This window comes from Mirounga angustirostris, unplaced genomic scaffold (genome assembly GCF_029215605.1).
Source record: "Mirounga angustirostris isolate CCGP_5_RB_7025 unplaced genomic scaffold, mMirAng1.0.hap1 SCAF_13, whole genome shotgun sequence".
In the NCBI taxonomy this organism is placed as follows: domain Eukaryota; kingdom Metazoa; phylum Chordata; class Mammalia; order Carnivora; family Phocidae; genus Mirounga; species Mirounga angustirostris.
The window spans coordinates 2,554,585-2,568,863 of record NW_026991721.1 but is presented as its reverse complement, the minus strand read 5'-3'; the positions used below and the strand labels follow the sequence as shown (position 1 = coordinate 2,568,863).

Below are 14,279 nucleotides of genomic sequence, written 5' to 3'. Positions count from 1 at the left end.
TTTGGCAGATGTTGCCCCCTGAGAATGTGAGGTATTCTGAGGCCTGGACGTGGCATGTCTCCGTCTTTGCTTCGGGCTTCTTACTGTTTCAGTGTTTCATAGCTTTCAGAGCGTGAGCATGCACTTGTTTTGTTATTTATTTCTAAGCATGTTATCTTCTTTGTTGTCCCGTAAATGGAATTGTTTTCCAAGTTTCCTCTCTGGGTGGCTCGTTGCCCGTGTCTAGAAGCACCTGACTTTCTGCAGCTCCTTTCTGTCCTCTCTTTCTCATCCCTGCCGTGTGTTCGAGGGTCAGTTTGCACTTCTCCCCGCTTGGCATAATGTGGAAAGTGAGGTCTTCTTTTTTAAAAAATTCCTCCCTTACCGCCACACCCCTGGGCCCCACACAGAGATGCCACGTCTTCATTTTTGTGCATCTCCAGGCATGTTCTAATTTTCCTCGTGATTTCTTTTCTCACCTGTCGGTTACTTGAGAGTGTGTGGTTTGATTCCCACATATTTGTGAGTTCCTGAGATTTCTATTTGTCACTGAATTTGTAATCCTATTTCTTTATGGTCGGAGAGCAGACTTTTCCAGTGTTCTGAAACTCACGGAGGCCAGTTTTATGGCCTGGCATCTGGTCTGTCCTGGACAGCGTTTCGTGAGCCTCGAGGAGAATGTTTGCTCTGCAGTTGTGCATGGAATGTTCTAGAGAGATCGGTTAGGTCTAGTCGGTTTGTAGGTTTTGAGTTTTCTCTCCTCTTGTTGGTTTTTTGGTCTAGTTTTGTGCATTATTGAAAGTGGGGTATTAAACCTCCAACTATTATTGTTGAAGCTAGGGAATTAAATGTTGCACTGCAAAATATTCATCTCATGCAGAGGAAAGCGGTAAAGCAGGTCCATGGCACAACCCACTAAGCACTGGGGCTCAGCAGTGAGCCAGCCGGTCCTGCCCTTTTTATGTGAGTCCCCGGGTCACACAAGCGGGAAGTAACCACGAGGGCCTCAGGTGGCTCCTAGTGCTGCCCACACACTGACCCGGGTGACCCGAAGGTGACCGTGTCCCTCCGATAGGGGTCAGGACAGGCCACCCCAAGGAGGTGACATTGGAGCTGAGGCCTGAGGGAAGGCCGGGGTGGGCAGTGGGGAGCAGGGAGGAGGGCCTGGTCATAGGCGGATCCTGGTTGGAGGTGAGGCTGTCTGCCGTGCCGCGAAACGTCAGCGTCGCCGTCGGTCTCTCTCATCAGGCTCTGGCTGTACATTCTGGGGCACAGTGGGAGTTGAGGGGGGATGAGAGCGAATACTGAGAAATGCAGAGGGGCTTGCGTGAGCCTCAGTGTGAGGCTGGCTCTTTCGAGCCGGCCTGGGGCGTTCCGTGGCCAGCATGACCCGGGTGTCTGTGCTGAGTTGTCTGTCCTTAGGGACAGCGGGCTCCCTGGGGCGGGGCGCAGGGCCAGTCTCAGGGGGGCCCTGCCTGGCCTTGGCCCTGGCTTCGGCCTCCTGGGGCTGCTGGAGCCAAACCCACAGGCCGGCGCCTTAAACGAGAGGCCCATACCCTCTCACTGTTCTGCAGGCCCAGAGGCCGAAATCAGGTCGTCTGCAGGCCACGCTCCTGGCGGGAGGCTCCAGGGCAGGGTCCTTCGTCCAGCTCCTGGGGCTTCCTCGGCTTCGGCCGTGCCCCTCAACCTGTCTTCACGTGGCTTCTCCCCGTGCGTTCTGTTCCGTCTCGTCTAAAAGCCCCCACATCCAGGGCCGTCTCATTTCAAGATCCTTCACTTACTTACATCCACAAAGACCTTTGTTTTCCCTAATAAACCCACAGTTTGCGGGTTCTGGGGCTTGGAGCATGGACAGAGCTCGGTCCATCACAGCCCTCAAAACCAGTCCTTTCTCCTAATGCTGGCTCCGTGGCACCGGGCGGTGAGTGGGAGCGAGCCCGTGCCCCTGCTCGTGGCCCCGTGGGGACCTGCCCCCCCCCCGGGTCTCAGGTCCGTGGGCACTGGGGACGCAAGCTCTCCTCCAGCGCTGGCCTGCTGCCTCTTCTCTCCGCAGGCGGACATGGGCATGACGTACGCGGAGCTGTCCGTCTACGGCAGGCTCCGGAAGATCACCAAGGCCGGGCCCTACAGCATGTTCTGCAAACTCGTCACCATGTGGAGAGACGTGTGTTCCCCGTGGCAGGTACGGCGCGTATGGCGCTCGGCAGAGGGGGCCACAGACACAGTGCCGGTGGGGATAGTCTAGCTGCCGGGAGCGAGTCGGTGCGCCCTGGCCTGGAACGGTGGCGCTCGGTCGCCGGCTCCTCCGAGTGGGGCCCCTGCCCGCTGTCCGGCTCGCGGTCGGGCCCATTGGGGCTCACATGGTGGTCCCCACAGGTCCGCCTGGAAGCCTCATGCCATGCGTCTTCCTGTGCGCCCCACTCGGGTCCGCCGACGCGGCATCCTGGGGCGCTGGGGCGGGAGCCCACGCGGGACGGCCCAGCCAGCCGCCCCAGGCGCACATCGGTCCGCTGCTGCCCTGGGGGAGGCAGGCGCGCGGGGCCGGCAGCTGCGCGGGGTGATGTGGGCCTCAGCCCCGCGTGTCCTCGCCCACCAGGTGGCTGATGGAGTGAGGCGCTTTTTCTCCAAGTACGCCGCGAACAGACACAAAATGACCACGCTCACGCCCGCGTACCACGCGGAGAGCTACAGCCCCGACGACAACAGGTTCGACCTGCGGCCGTTTCTGTACCGCGCCGGCTGGCCCTGGCAGTTTCGGTGCATAGAGGATGTGGTAAGTGGGGCGCAGGCGGCTCTTCCCCGCGCCCGGCGTCTATTGGGGAAACACCGGCTCGCTTCCGCCGAGGACCGGAAAGCTTTCTGCTTGCAGCGATGGCATTTACTGTCCTCGTGTCTGCGAAGGGCCAAGTGTGTCCCCTTTGTGCCGTGTTACTCACCGAGCAGCCGTGTGCACGCGGGGCCCGTCCACACCATCCAGGATCCAGACGGGCTCTCGTCTTCTCAAGCTCCCGGCCTTGCCTTTCCTTTGCTAGTTAATAATACAGCGGAGGAAGGATTAGCAAGTTCAGTTTAAAAAGCAAGTCCCGCCTTCCCTTCCCAAGGCCAAGGGCTGGAGCCAGGGCACAGGGCACGTGGGCCCGCCCTTCCTGGCGCAGGTAGTCACCGCCCGTGGGAGGGAAGCCGGCCAGTGGGGGGCCCTCGGTACACTGACCGTGATGAGCTGGGATGCATGCAGTGTTGCGCCGGCGATCACGGCGGGACGGACGGACGCTCCGTCTGTCTGCTGGCCGAGGGGGGCATCTCTGTAGATCACGTGGATCTGGAGGATGGACCCCCAGTCAGACTACGCATCCGGGCCGCGGTTCTCGGGGGAGGGGTCACCCCCAGGGACAGCAGGCTTTGTCTGCAGATGTTCCCGGGGATGGCGTCTGGGGTGGGGTCTGTGTCATGGGCATCCGGTGGGCAGAGTGCGGGGACACTGCTGGCTTCCGAGGGTGCCCAGGACAGCCCCCCTCCAGACGAGGAATCAGTGAGAGGCAGGGCTTGGCTCCCCCACCTGCACTCAGCGATGGGTTCCCCCAAATCAGGAGTGGGGTTCGGAGGCCGTGCAGATGTAGACCTCTCGGAAGACACACGTAGGCAGAGATACAATCTCTGTGGTCTCTGCGTCTAGCAGGGACGGCCGTGATGTGCTGAGGCACGTCCTCCCAGACTCGACCAGCGCACGTGCTCTGCATCCTTCCCGCATCCTTGAGCATCGTGGGGAATGCTTCACGGGCTGCTCATCCAGTCCCGTGACCGCCACCCTCGCTCGGTGCGAACCCGTGTGTTTCGACAGCGTAGACATTCATGTGACTTGTCCGTCAGGTTCTCCAGCTCGAGAGCAGAGGCCGTCAGGACCTGGATGGTGTGGACTGACACCAGCTCCTGCCCGGAGGACCCCTCCCGCGAGGGTCCCGTGTGTGAGGTGGGCCTCACCAGTGACCGTGAGCGGGGCCCAGCCACCCCTGCCTTGAGCAGCATGCCTACATCTCGTTTCGTATGTCACGGGACAGGGATCTGTTCATTCTCGGTCCTTAGAAAAAGGCTCAAATAAAGAGAATGTGATTTCTGGGAGCGGAGTCTGTGTATGTGGTGGGGATGAGGAGCCTCCTCTTTCATCCCCTCCTAAGCCCCCCTCAATTCCTAGGATCCTCTCTCGGGGGCTAAGCCCCAGGGGATTGCAGCCTCCCTGGTGCAGAGTGAAGTTGAGATGGGATTGGCCACACTCACAGTCCCCGCATCCCTGGGGAAGGGGCACAGTCAGTTTGGGGTCTGTGCTGCTCCCCCTGCCCAAAAGCCTTACCCAAGAAAAGAAACTTGTAAGCAAGAAAAGGAATTTATTGGTTAACATGTGGGACAGTGCAGGGCTTGTGACGGCTTCAGGTCTGGCTGGATCCAGGGTGTGCACATGTCCTTAGAACTTGGTTCTCTCCTCCCCCTGCCCTGCTCAGCTCCTCTGTCTCTGCTGGCTCCCTTCATGCTCCACATCAGGGTGCTACGGCCCCAGCCCTGCGAAATCCCCCGTGTAAATCCAGCAGGAAATTAGTGTGTGTATTTTCCTGCTGAGTCATACGCCCATCCCTGAACCAGTTAGCTACAGCACAGGGCCCCCACAGAGGACCAGGAGGTGTTAGAGAAGCATGGAGAGTGGATGGTGGGTCCCCAGACAACACACAGCCTTCCTGTCTGAGGCGACCGTTCCCAGGGGCACTGCCATGGGTTCTGGGCCTGCAAAGCCTGTGGGTAGACCTTTCCCTCACCTTCCCACAGTGACAGCAAAAGGCCCGCTAAATACGAATCAGGCTGCGCCGAAGATATGGGCCCAAGCAGAGGGAGTGACACATCTCTCTCCTTCCCCAAAGGCTGCCCCCATAAGGTGGCGTCCATTACTGGAATCCAGGGCCCCCCGCAGACCCAGGAGCAAAACAACCATTCGTCCCCACAGCCCCGGAGGCCCATTATTTTGTGACCTAAGCCAACCTGAAGACAGCCTTTTACACAGGGAAGCAAATCCATTTACTGCTCATTCCCAAAAAGCCTTGGCCTCAGAGACCCAGAAGCCCATTGCTGCGGTCTGAATGTCTGAGTCCCCCCAAAACCACCCCCAAGGTGATGGCATGAGGAGGTGGGGCCTTGGGGAGGTGACCCCTAAGAGCAGGGTTCCCGGCCTCATGAAAGAGGCCCCAGAGAGCCCCTTGCCAGGGCCTCACCTGAGCACGCCAGCGCCCCGATCTCTAGCTTCCCAGCCCCAGAACCGTGGCTCATTCCTGGTGTTTCCGAGACACCGTCAGCGTGCTTTTCCTAAAGCCAAGAAGCAGTTTACTCTGGAGGAAAATTCAGTTCTCCACCTGCGAGGATCCAGAAATAGAGACCCAACAGTCAAAGCTGCTCTGTGAGCCGACATGGCCCTGGGGACTCCGGGGGCTGTCTCCCTCCTCCGAGGATGGTTGCTGGCAGAGCCGACGGTGCGGACCCACAGACAGCTGACCCTGTTGGCAGCCCCCCAGCTTTGGCCTGGGGGGTGGTGACAGACGAGATCCAGGAGAGGTGAACGTGGGGTCCAGCAGCTGAGGCGGGGACCCTCGTGTCATTTCACCCCCTGAGATGACAGCAAGGGGGACACCCTTAGTGCAGGCCTCATCACCCCACGCTGCCCCGGGCAGGATGGTGCCCTCGCTGACTCCCTGGGGAGGGAGCAGGCATACCACATGACGTCGTCAGGCCCCCCCAGCTACAGGGTAGTGTCCCCCTAGTTATAGGGTATGTCCCCCCAGTTATAGGGTAGAGTGCCTCATTATAGGGTAGTGTCCCCCCAGCTACAGGGTGCTGACCCCCAGTTATAAGATAGTGTCCCCCTTATTACAGGGTAGTATCCTCCCAGTTATAGGGTAGTGTCCCCCCGTTATGGGACGGTGACCCCCAGTAACGGGGTTGTCACCAGAGCTCAGCTAATGAGAAGCCGGCAGCTTCCTGGCAGCCAAAAGTGTGTCTCTGAGGGATCCTGGCTCTCTTCAGACCCGTCACAGACAAGACCCAGCCCGTTTCTTGGAGAAGAGAATGAGGCCTCGTGGCAAACACAGAGCTGGCTCAGAATCTCAGGGACCTCCTTGTGTCCCGGGGACACTCCTGAGCCCCAAGACCCCCTAGTGCCTTTCTCCTCCCCGCCGGACGGTCCTGCAAGCTTCGACAACAAAAGCAATCTGAGGGGCCTCGGAAGATGCAAGACTCATTGCACAAAGGGTCTACTGAAGCAGCCAAACCCGTGACTGGCTTCATGTCGTCCTTCCAGACAGAACTCCGTCAACAAAGATTCATTTCACTGGAATTCTAGACAAAACTAGAATTTTGGAAGACGTTGCATGTTGCATCCAATGGGGTGAACCCCTTAGAAGTCTAGGAAGCAGACTGTAGTAAGACCCTAGAACATGCCAGAAAAATGGGCAAAGCCCAAGAGATACCCCATTTCTTTTTTTTTTTAATTTTATTATGTTAATCACCATACGTTACATCATTAGTTTTAGATGAAGTGTTCCATGATTCATTGTTTGTGCATAACACCCAGTGCTCCATGCAGAACGTGCCCTCCTCAATACCCATCACCGGGCGAACCCAGCCCCCCGCCCACCTCCCCTCTAGAACCCTGTTTGTTTCTCAGGCCCATAGTCTCTCATGGTCCGTCTCTCCCTCCGATTCCCCCCGCCGCAGGACACCCCATTTCCAAGGGACCAGCCTACACCCAGAAGAATTTTAGCAGCATTACTTGTGCAAGACTAAAAACGAGCAGAATCTTAAGACAAAGTTTGAAATCACCGACTCTCCACGGTTGGCAAGTGCGCAGCCCCCTTGACGAGCTTTCCGGAGGGGAATTCGACAACAGGCTGAAAAGACCCAAAGATGGGCATTTCACGCAGGAAGTCTGCTCCAGCAGTTTGTCCTCAGTTTCTATATGAGGGGGGCTGTGACGGGACTTACTCCGCAGGTGCCTGACTGGGTTGGGGGTGCTGCTTCTTGCTGACCGGGAGGCGTGACTTCTGCCAGGAGATCGTCGGGCCCACTCGGGAACTTGCCACCCGGCAGGGGGCTGTCCTCTCTGTTCGGCGGGATGGGTGCCGCTCCCCTGCTCTGCCTCCTGACCCAGGGCTCCCTGGAGACCCCTGTGAGGGGCGCCCTCGGTTTCCACCTCCCAATGAAGAAATAAATGGTGGGGTTCACAGCGCTGTGGATGGAAGACAGGAATCATCATGGTGAAGGAACCCTGAATCCTTGAGGAAGAACTTGGTACTGAATCACTCAGGACAAACTGTGGATTGTCTCTGCCTCTTGGTGCAGACAGAATGAGAGCCTGTGTTCATTTTTTTTTTTTTAGTAGACCCCGTGGGCACTAGAATCTAAACGTCCCACAATCTCATCTCGGGAGAATGATGCACCTCTCATCCAGAAACTTTTTAAGAAGTAAATGAGCTGTCTATGGGCGCCTGGGTGGCTCAGTTGGTTAAGCGACTGCCTTCGGCTCAGGTCATGATCCTGGAGTCCCGGGATCGAGTCCTGCCTCGGGCTCCCTGCTCGGCAGGGAGTCTGCTTCTCCCTCTGACCCTCCTCCCTCTCATGCTCTCTGTCTCTCATTGTCTCTCTCGCAAATAAATAAAATCTTAAAAAAAATAAAATAAAATAAATAAATGAGCTGTCTATTTGAAAACAGTTTTAGGTTTGCAAAAAAAAGTGACAAGACCGTAAAGAGTTCCCATAGCTCCCCTGCCACTTCCCACATTATTAATCTCTTGTTATAATTAATAAGCTGGTACTGATGATTACTTATTACTAACCAAAGTCCATTACTTTATTCAGATTTCCTTAATTTTTCCTCAGTGTCCTTTTCCTGTGCCAGGACCCCCCGTCCATTTAGACATCGTGTCCCCTCAGGCCGCTTTCGGCTACAACAGCTTCTCAGACTGTCCCTGTTCTTGTTGACCCAGACAGTCCCGAGGCGGACAGGTAGTCACGCCGTAGGATGCCCCTCAGTTGGGGTTTGTCTGGTGTGTGTGCGTCACGGTCAGCCTGGGCTGTGGGTTTGGGAGGAGGACCCCAGGGTGAGGCGCCCTCCCCACCGTATCACACCCGGGCCCGTGCTCCCCACCTGACTCGTCCCCGTGACGCTGGCCTTGCTCACCGGGCGGGGTGCGCGTCAGGCCGCCACCACACCGTCACCCTCTTCCCTGCTGTGTATGCTGTGCCGTCAGAAAGGAAGTCACTGAGCAGCCCACACACCGCTCAGAACTCCTCCACGTGGAGATTCGGGTCTTCTCCCCCATTCATTTCTTTATTCCACTATCTGTATCGGGGAACTCGTGAATATTTATACTTGGATCACAACCTTATTCTGTAGTCTGCATTTCGTTGCTCTAATTGTCCCAGCTCTGGTCACCGGGCGTCCTATCGGCTGGCTCCTGGTCACTCCGACAGACCCGTCAGTGTGGATTCCTGGTTTCACGTGTTCTGACTTTCTGGCTCTTGAAGGTGCCCCAGGCTCATCTTGGGTATTTCCTGCTTCGATTCCAGAATCAGACATCCACCCAGGAGCGCTGGTCCCCTTCGCTGGGGAATGGTATCCGCGGCCCCGATCGGGTGCAGATGTCCCTGTTCTGGGGGTGTCATTTCTCTGGGGCCCTCTCTGCAGACAAAGCAGGGAAACTGACAGTGTAGACCAATCCAGCATTTTTTAAATTCACACGAACAGACTTAGTACCCACTTTCCTCTCCTTTCCTTTCATTTTAACCGAGACAAAATCAAACTTCTAGTTTTATAGTAGCTGTCTAAACAGGGAATATAGGGCGCCTGGGTGGCTCAGTCGTTAAGCGTCTGCCTTCGGCTCAGGTCATGATCCCGGGGTCCTGGGATCGAGTCCCACATCGGGCTCCCAGCTCAGCAGGAAGCCTGCTTCTCCCTCTCCCACTCCCGCTGCTTGTGTTCCTGCTCTCGCTATCTCTGTCTCTGTCAAATAAATAAAATCTTTACAAAATAAAAAAATAAAAATAAACAGGGAATATAGTAGCATAATTCACCATATTAAGCCATGACGGGAAAATTACAGGTGATCATATCTGCAAGACGCCGAGACGCTTGTTTGGCGGAACTGAACACTGACTCTCAATTTGAAAGATAATCAGGAATAGAAGGAAACTCTTCAACCTGGAGGTCCAATGTCACCTGCGATGCAGCTAAAATCGTTGCAGTTAAAATCAAATCAAGAGGTTAATGCCAATAGTGAAGGTGCTGAAGGACCCGGCCTTGCTGTCTCTGGATTGCGGGCCGGGCAGTGACCTTGTGGGCACCCCTTTTTTTGCCCCTGGCCATGCCAAGGTCAGCCACCTCTGGACTTGCTGCAGGTCGGGCCCCCTGCTGCCCCACTGTGTACGGATTCCGCCTCCCCACGTTTCTCAGACACCTGACACACCACACCAACAACGCGTCCCATCCAGCGCCCCGCCCACGGCCGGGAGGTCTCCCCACCATGCCCCCCAGCCGGCCAGGGCCTCTGTGTCGCCAGCAGACAGTGGGCGACCCTGCTCCAAACCCCGTCCCAGCTCTAGCTCTCTGACCAACTAGGGTCCCCGGGGAAGCAGGCTCCGTGACAGAGGGCAGCGTGTAGGAGGTTCGTCAGGGGTGCTCCTGGGGAAAGGAAGGAACTTGAAGGGAGGGGAAGGGAGGAGGCTTGGCAGCAGGACAGCTGGAATATTCTACAGTCTCCATGGAGGCCACAGCCACGGGCGGCTCAGAAGCCGGGCAGCCCTTCAGCAGCACCTTGATTGGAGCAAGAGGGCCAGACCTCTACCCCCAGGGTCCCATTCGGGCTGCCTGGAGACGGGCATGACCTGGGGGGCAGCATTCTCCCCAGCTGAGTCTGTGTGCAAGGTACTGACAGCTGGGGGCTTTCCGCAGGGGGCTCCCTGCCAGTCAGGGAGACATCCCTTCATCCCGGGAGGATCTGGGCGGTACCCATGTGTGTGCATCTCAGGGTTGTAGTTAATGAACTGAATCTTTTTTTTTTTTTTTAAGATTTTATTTATTTATTTGAGAGAGAGAGAATGAGAGACAGAGAGCATGAGAGGGAGGAGGGTCAGAGGGAGGAGACTCCCCGCCGAGCAGGGAGCCCGAGGCAGGACTCGATCCCGGGACTCCAGGATCATGACCTGAGCCGAAGGCAGTCGCTTAACCAACTGAGCCACCCAGGTGCCCAATGAACTGACTTAAAGTCTGACCACCAGCACTTTCAAATAGGTGGGCCTCAGCCCGGTCATTCAGACACATTGTGGCGCCCCTTCCTGATCATTCCACTGCATTCAGAGTCACGCCTACTGTCCCATGGTTATTTTTCTTTCGTTTCCCATTATTTTTCAATGCGGCTCTTGATCCAATAAATTGATTCCATGATCCCCCAGCGGGTTACAGCCTGCACTTTGGAAAACACCCTCGTATAGAATTAAACTTGCATTGTCCCTGTGTGTCCCCTACTAGGCTATTAAGGACAGGGCCTGACTTTGAAAACCCGGCATCCCTTAGGCTGTGTGGCACCTGGCAGAAGTCCTGTCAGAGTTTTAAAATCTAATCTAAGTTCCTACATCTAATCTCATCTAAGTTCCTCAAATCTAATCTGAGAGCTCTTCCCCGTGCACACAGACGGAACATTGTGATAAAATGTGAGAGCCCACCGGGCGGGTCCCTGTGGTCACTGCGCTGAGTCCCACGGACAGCCCGGCCGCAGCACCAGCGCCCAGGAACCGGGACGACCACGCAGCCTGGCTCCCTGGCGTCCACCCCGGCCACCTGCAGTCCGCTGGCCCAAGACACTCGTCACACGTGTGCTTTCTCGGAGTCGTCCTGAGCAACCGGGAGACCCAGCTTGAACACGCACGCACCCTTACAGGACGAGAAATAGTATATTTCTTAGGTTGATCCCAGGCCAAAGTCTTCAGTGAGGTCAGCTCTGCCTGGGTCGGCCTTCATGGGTCACCAGAGCTCCCTCTCTCTCTCTCTCTCTCTCTCGCTTCTCATTTTATTTATTTTCAAAAATGGAAGTGTAATTGACATACAATGTCCTGTTGGTTTAGGGTGTGCATCAGAGTGATTCGATATCTCTACACATTATGGGGCCTTCAGTTACTCAGGTATTACTGACTCTGTTCCCTGGGCTGTACTTGGCATCCCTGGGACTTGTGCCCCCGTGGGTCCCCTGCACCGTTCTGCCCACCCCGGGAAGCCACCCGTGTGTTCTCTGTATTTGTGACTCAGTTTATGTCTTGTGTTGTCTGTTTGGTCCCACCTACAAGTGAAATCAGACGGTATTTGTCTTTCTCTGTCCGACTTCACTCACTCAGCATCACTGACCCTGTAACGTCACAAACGGCAAGATCTCGTTCTTTCCTACGGCTGAATGATACACCGTTCTGTGTTCACCACATCCTCATCCGTTCAGCCATCGATGGACGCGTGGGGCGCTTCCATGGCCAGCTCTTGTGAGTGGTGCCACCACGAAACAGAGATGCTGAGACCTCTCTGGGTTGGGGTTTTCGTTTTCTTTGGGTAAATACCCCAGAGTGGTGTTGCTGAGTCCCTCGGGTCCGCTTCCGACCCTTTTGTTTCCCTTCTTAGCAGTTACCACTACGTAAACTCACACGAGGCAGAGACTGCTCCTGATCTATTCACAGGTCCATCCTCTTGTGCCAAAAAGAAGTTTATAGGACAGGTGGTGCTCACTTGCATGAGCGAGAGGGGCAGAGGGAGACGGAGAGAGAATCTCAAACAAGACTCCACGCTGACCACGGAGCTGGACGCGGGCCTGGATCCCACCACCCTGAGATCACGACCTGAGCTGAAACCAAGAGTCGGACACTCCCCAGACTGAGCCCGGGCGCCCCCCGATGTGTTGGGAACACAGCGGTCAAGAACACCTGCATGCCCACGACCTGAGTCTCCTGCACCTGGAGAGAGGCATGTCTCTCTGCTTCCCAGGTCCGGGCCTGCCGTCGGTGGGGACGACTGTGAACACGCCCGCTGCGGGCAAGTGCCCGCCCGGGCAGCCAGCACTCTCCTCTCCCTGCTCAGACGCCAGCACGGGCGGGAGCTCAGTGCCTGTGACCCCGGCCGCGCCTCGCCCACCGCCCTTGCACAGCCCTCTGGGGCTCACCGGGGATGCCACAGGCATGCGTTTGCAAGAGACACCACGAAGTTCTCCAGAGTGGAGCCTGGCCCAAGGAGAGAGCCCAAACCCCAACCCTTAGGGCTCCAGCAGTGCCCCAGTTACAAAATGACCAGTCTGGACAGGGCCAGGGTTCACCCACAACAGGCGGAGGCGTTGGGACGGGGAGGGGTAGGACAGACGACAAATCAGGGGAGCTCTTAGCAGAGGGGATGCTCTCACCCACTCGGATATGCAGTTAATTTTCCGTTTTTCCTGAAGAGGGCACCAAACAGCAGAGGCTGATCTAGCCCAAGAACACGGGGACGGGAGGAGGTCTGAGGCCCCAGATCACTGCTAGGGGGACCATTGCTGGCGTCCACGCACCTCGTGTCCCCCACCTCACCCACCCCACCCCAGTGAGCCCACGGTCTGGGGGAAGCTTCCCCGTGGGGCATTCCCCCTTTGTCTCCACAGGGATGACCAGGACACAGGGAGCCCAGCCTGGGAGAGTCCCTGGGCTTCTCCTCATGGCCCAGGCCTCAATCACCGTGACCCTTCCCACGAGTGGTCTCTGTGTCTCTGCCCCCCCACCTTGATGTCCGTATCCTCCACGGTGAAGTGTCAACCCCACCACCTCCTTCCTGGGGAGCATCAGGGGAAAGCCGCGGACGGAACCTCTCCAGGGTGCGTCAACGGGGGAAGCCAAGGTGCAGAGGGACCAAGGGCAGCTGGTGTAGACCCAGTGGAGATGCTGGGCTCCGCTCACAGCGTGGGGGCCCCCTTCCCACAGTGCCCGGGGTGGACGTGGGCAAATGACATCCCCCCTCTGAGCTGGGTGCTCCGTAAGGCACATGCAGGAAAACCCAGCCCCTCTGCACCCCCCCACCCCGGGCAGAAACTGCTGTGCCAAACAAACTATTTCTCATACCCGCGTGCAGCTTTCACGGGCTCGCAGAACAAACGCCCAGTCTGAATGGGGCCCGGCTCCAGCGTGCGGGGACTGGGGCTTCCCGGACACCTGCAGACCCCAAGCATCATCGGCAAGGCCACCGTGGTGCTGTCCCTCTGCCAGAGCCAGCCTCGAAGTCCGTCCATAGACGTCTGTCTGTCTGTCTCTCCTAGAGCGAGGCTTTGTCATGCGTGTCCCCGGTTCTTGCGCAGGAGGTGGGGGGGGGGGGGGGGCTTTGGAACCAGACTAACGTTGTCCAAACTCTGGCTCAGCCATTCGAGGCCGTGTGGTCCTGGGCAAATCACTCTGCTGTTCTATTTCATTTCATACAAGGGGAAGATACAGTTGGCATTTCATATGCGAAGTGGCTGCGAGGGTTAATTAACCTTATGAATACATAGGGCTCGTGGGGTTTTATTTACAAGACATGGAATAATCAAACAGGAGGACTAACAAGGCTCTTCCTGAATTGCCTTTCTTTTGTTAAATGGGACAAATTCTTTAAAAAAAAAAAAAAGATTTATCTATTTAGAGAGAGAGAGACAAATTCTTTTTGCAAATTATCTTTCCTCTGTAGGGAATCTGTGGTCCACAGTTTTCCTTGTCTTTTCACTGTTACCGGTCTGACGGAAAGTCAGCTTCCTGAAGAGCTTTCTGGAATCTCCCACCCGGCCAGTCTCCTCCTGCTGCTTCTCCCGCTCCGTGCCTCACCCCCAGTCCCCGAGCTCCACACTCCCAGGGGGTGACAGGATTCCTGACGGTGAATCGGTGAATCATCACCTCGCGATTCCGCTTCTGTGTTCCAGTGCTTTGTAGGTAAAAAGCGCTTATAATCCCCCTTTGTGATTTGAATAAATATCCATCCCCTTTAACTTACACACCCTGTATTCCAGCCTCATTGAGTTTAATCCTGTCAAGTCAAGCTCTCCTGCAAGGGCTGGGGCTGACATTCTAGAAGGTTGCTTTGTGGGCATCGGTGCTTTGCTCTGAACCCCGGCTATTTGCACATTTCATTCCATGGTGAGCAAATAATAGAACCCACAAAATGTTTTTATTCGTGTTTTATTTGCATTTCTCTGAGATTTACTCTGGTGCTGAAGACAGGACGGCTCTTGTCATCCTTGATGGCTAGA

General features: G+C 56.4%; 1 protein-coding gene across 13 annotated transcripts in view; it reads left to right on the top strand.

Moving 5' to 3' along the window:
- The window catches only part of NADSYN1 (NAD synthetase 1), a 33,942-nt gene extending 29,847 nt beyond the window's left edge, over positions 1–4,095 (top strand). For 10 of the 13 annotated variants that reach the window (XM_045893049.3, XM_045893050.3, XM_045893051.3 and 7 more), the window contains 3 exons: positions 2,033–2,161; positions 2,576–2,752; positions 3,847–4,095. In XM_045893049.3, coding sequence (XP_045749005.2) covers positions 2,033–2,161; positions 2,576–2,752; positions 3,847–3,897 — 357 coding nt within the window. In that variant the 3' untranslated portion in view covers positions 3,898–4,095. The other 3 variants (XM_064576038.1, XR_008507421.2, XR_008507420.2) reach the window with 3 other exon arrangements.
- The last annotated feature ends 10,184 nt before the right edge of the window (positions 4,096–14,279 follow it).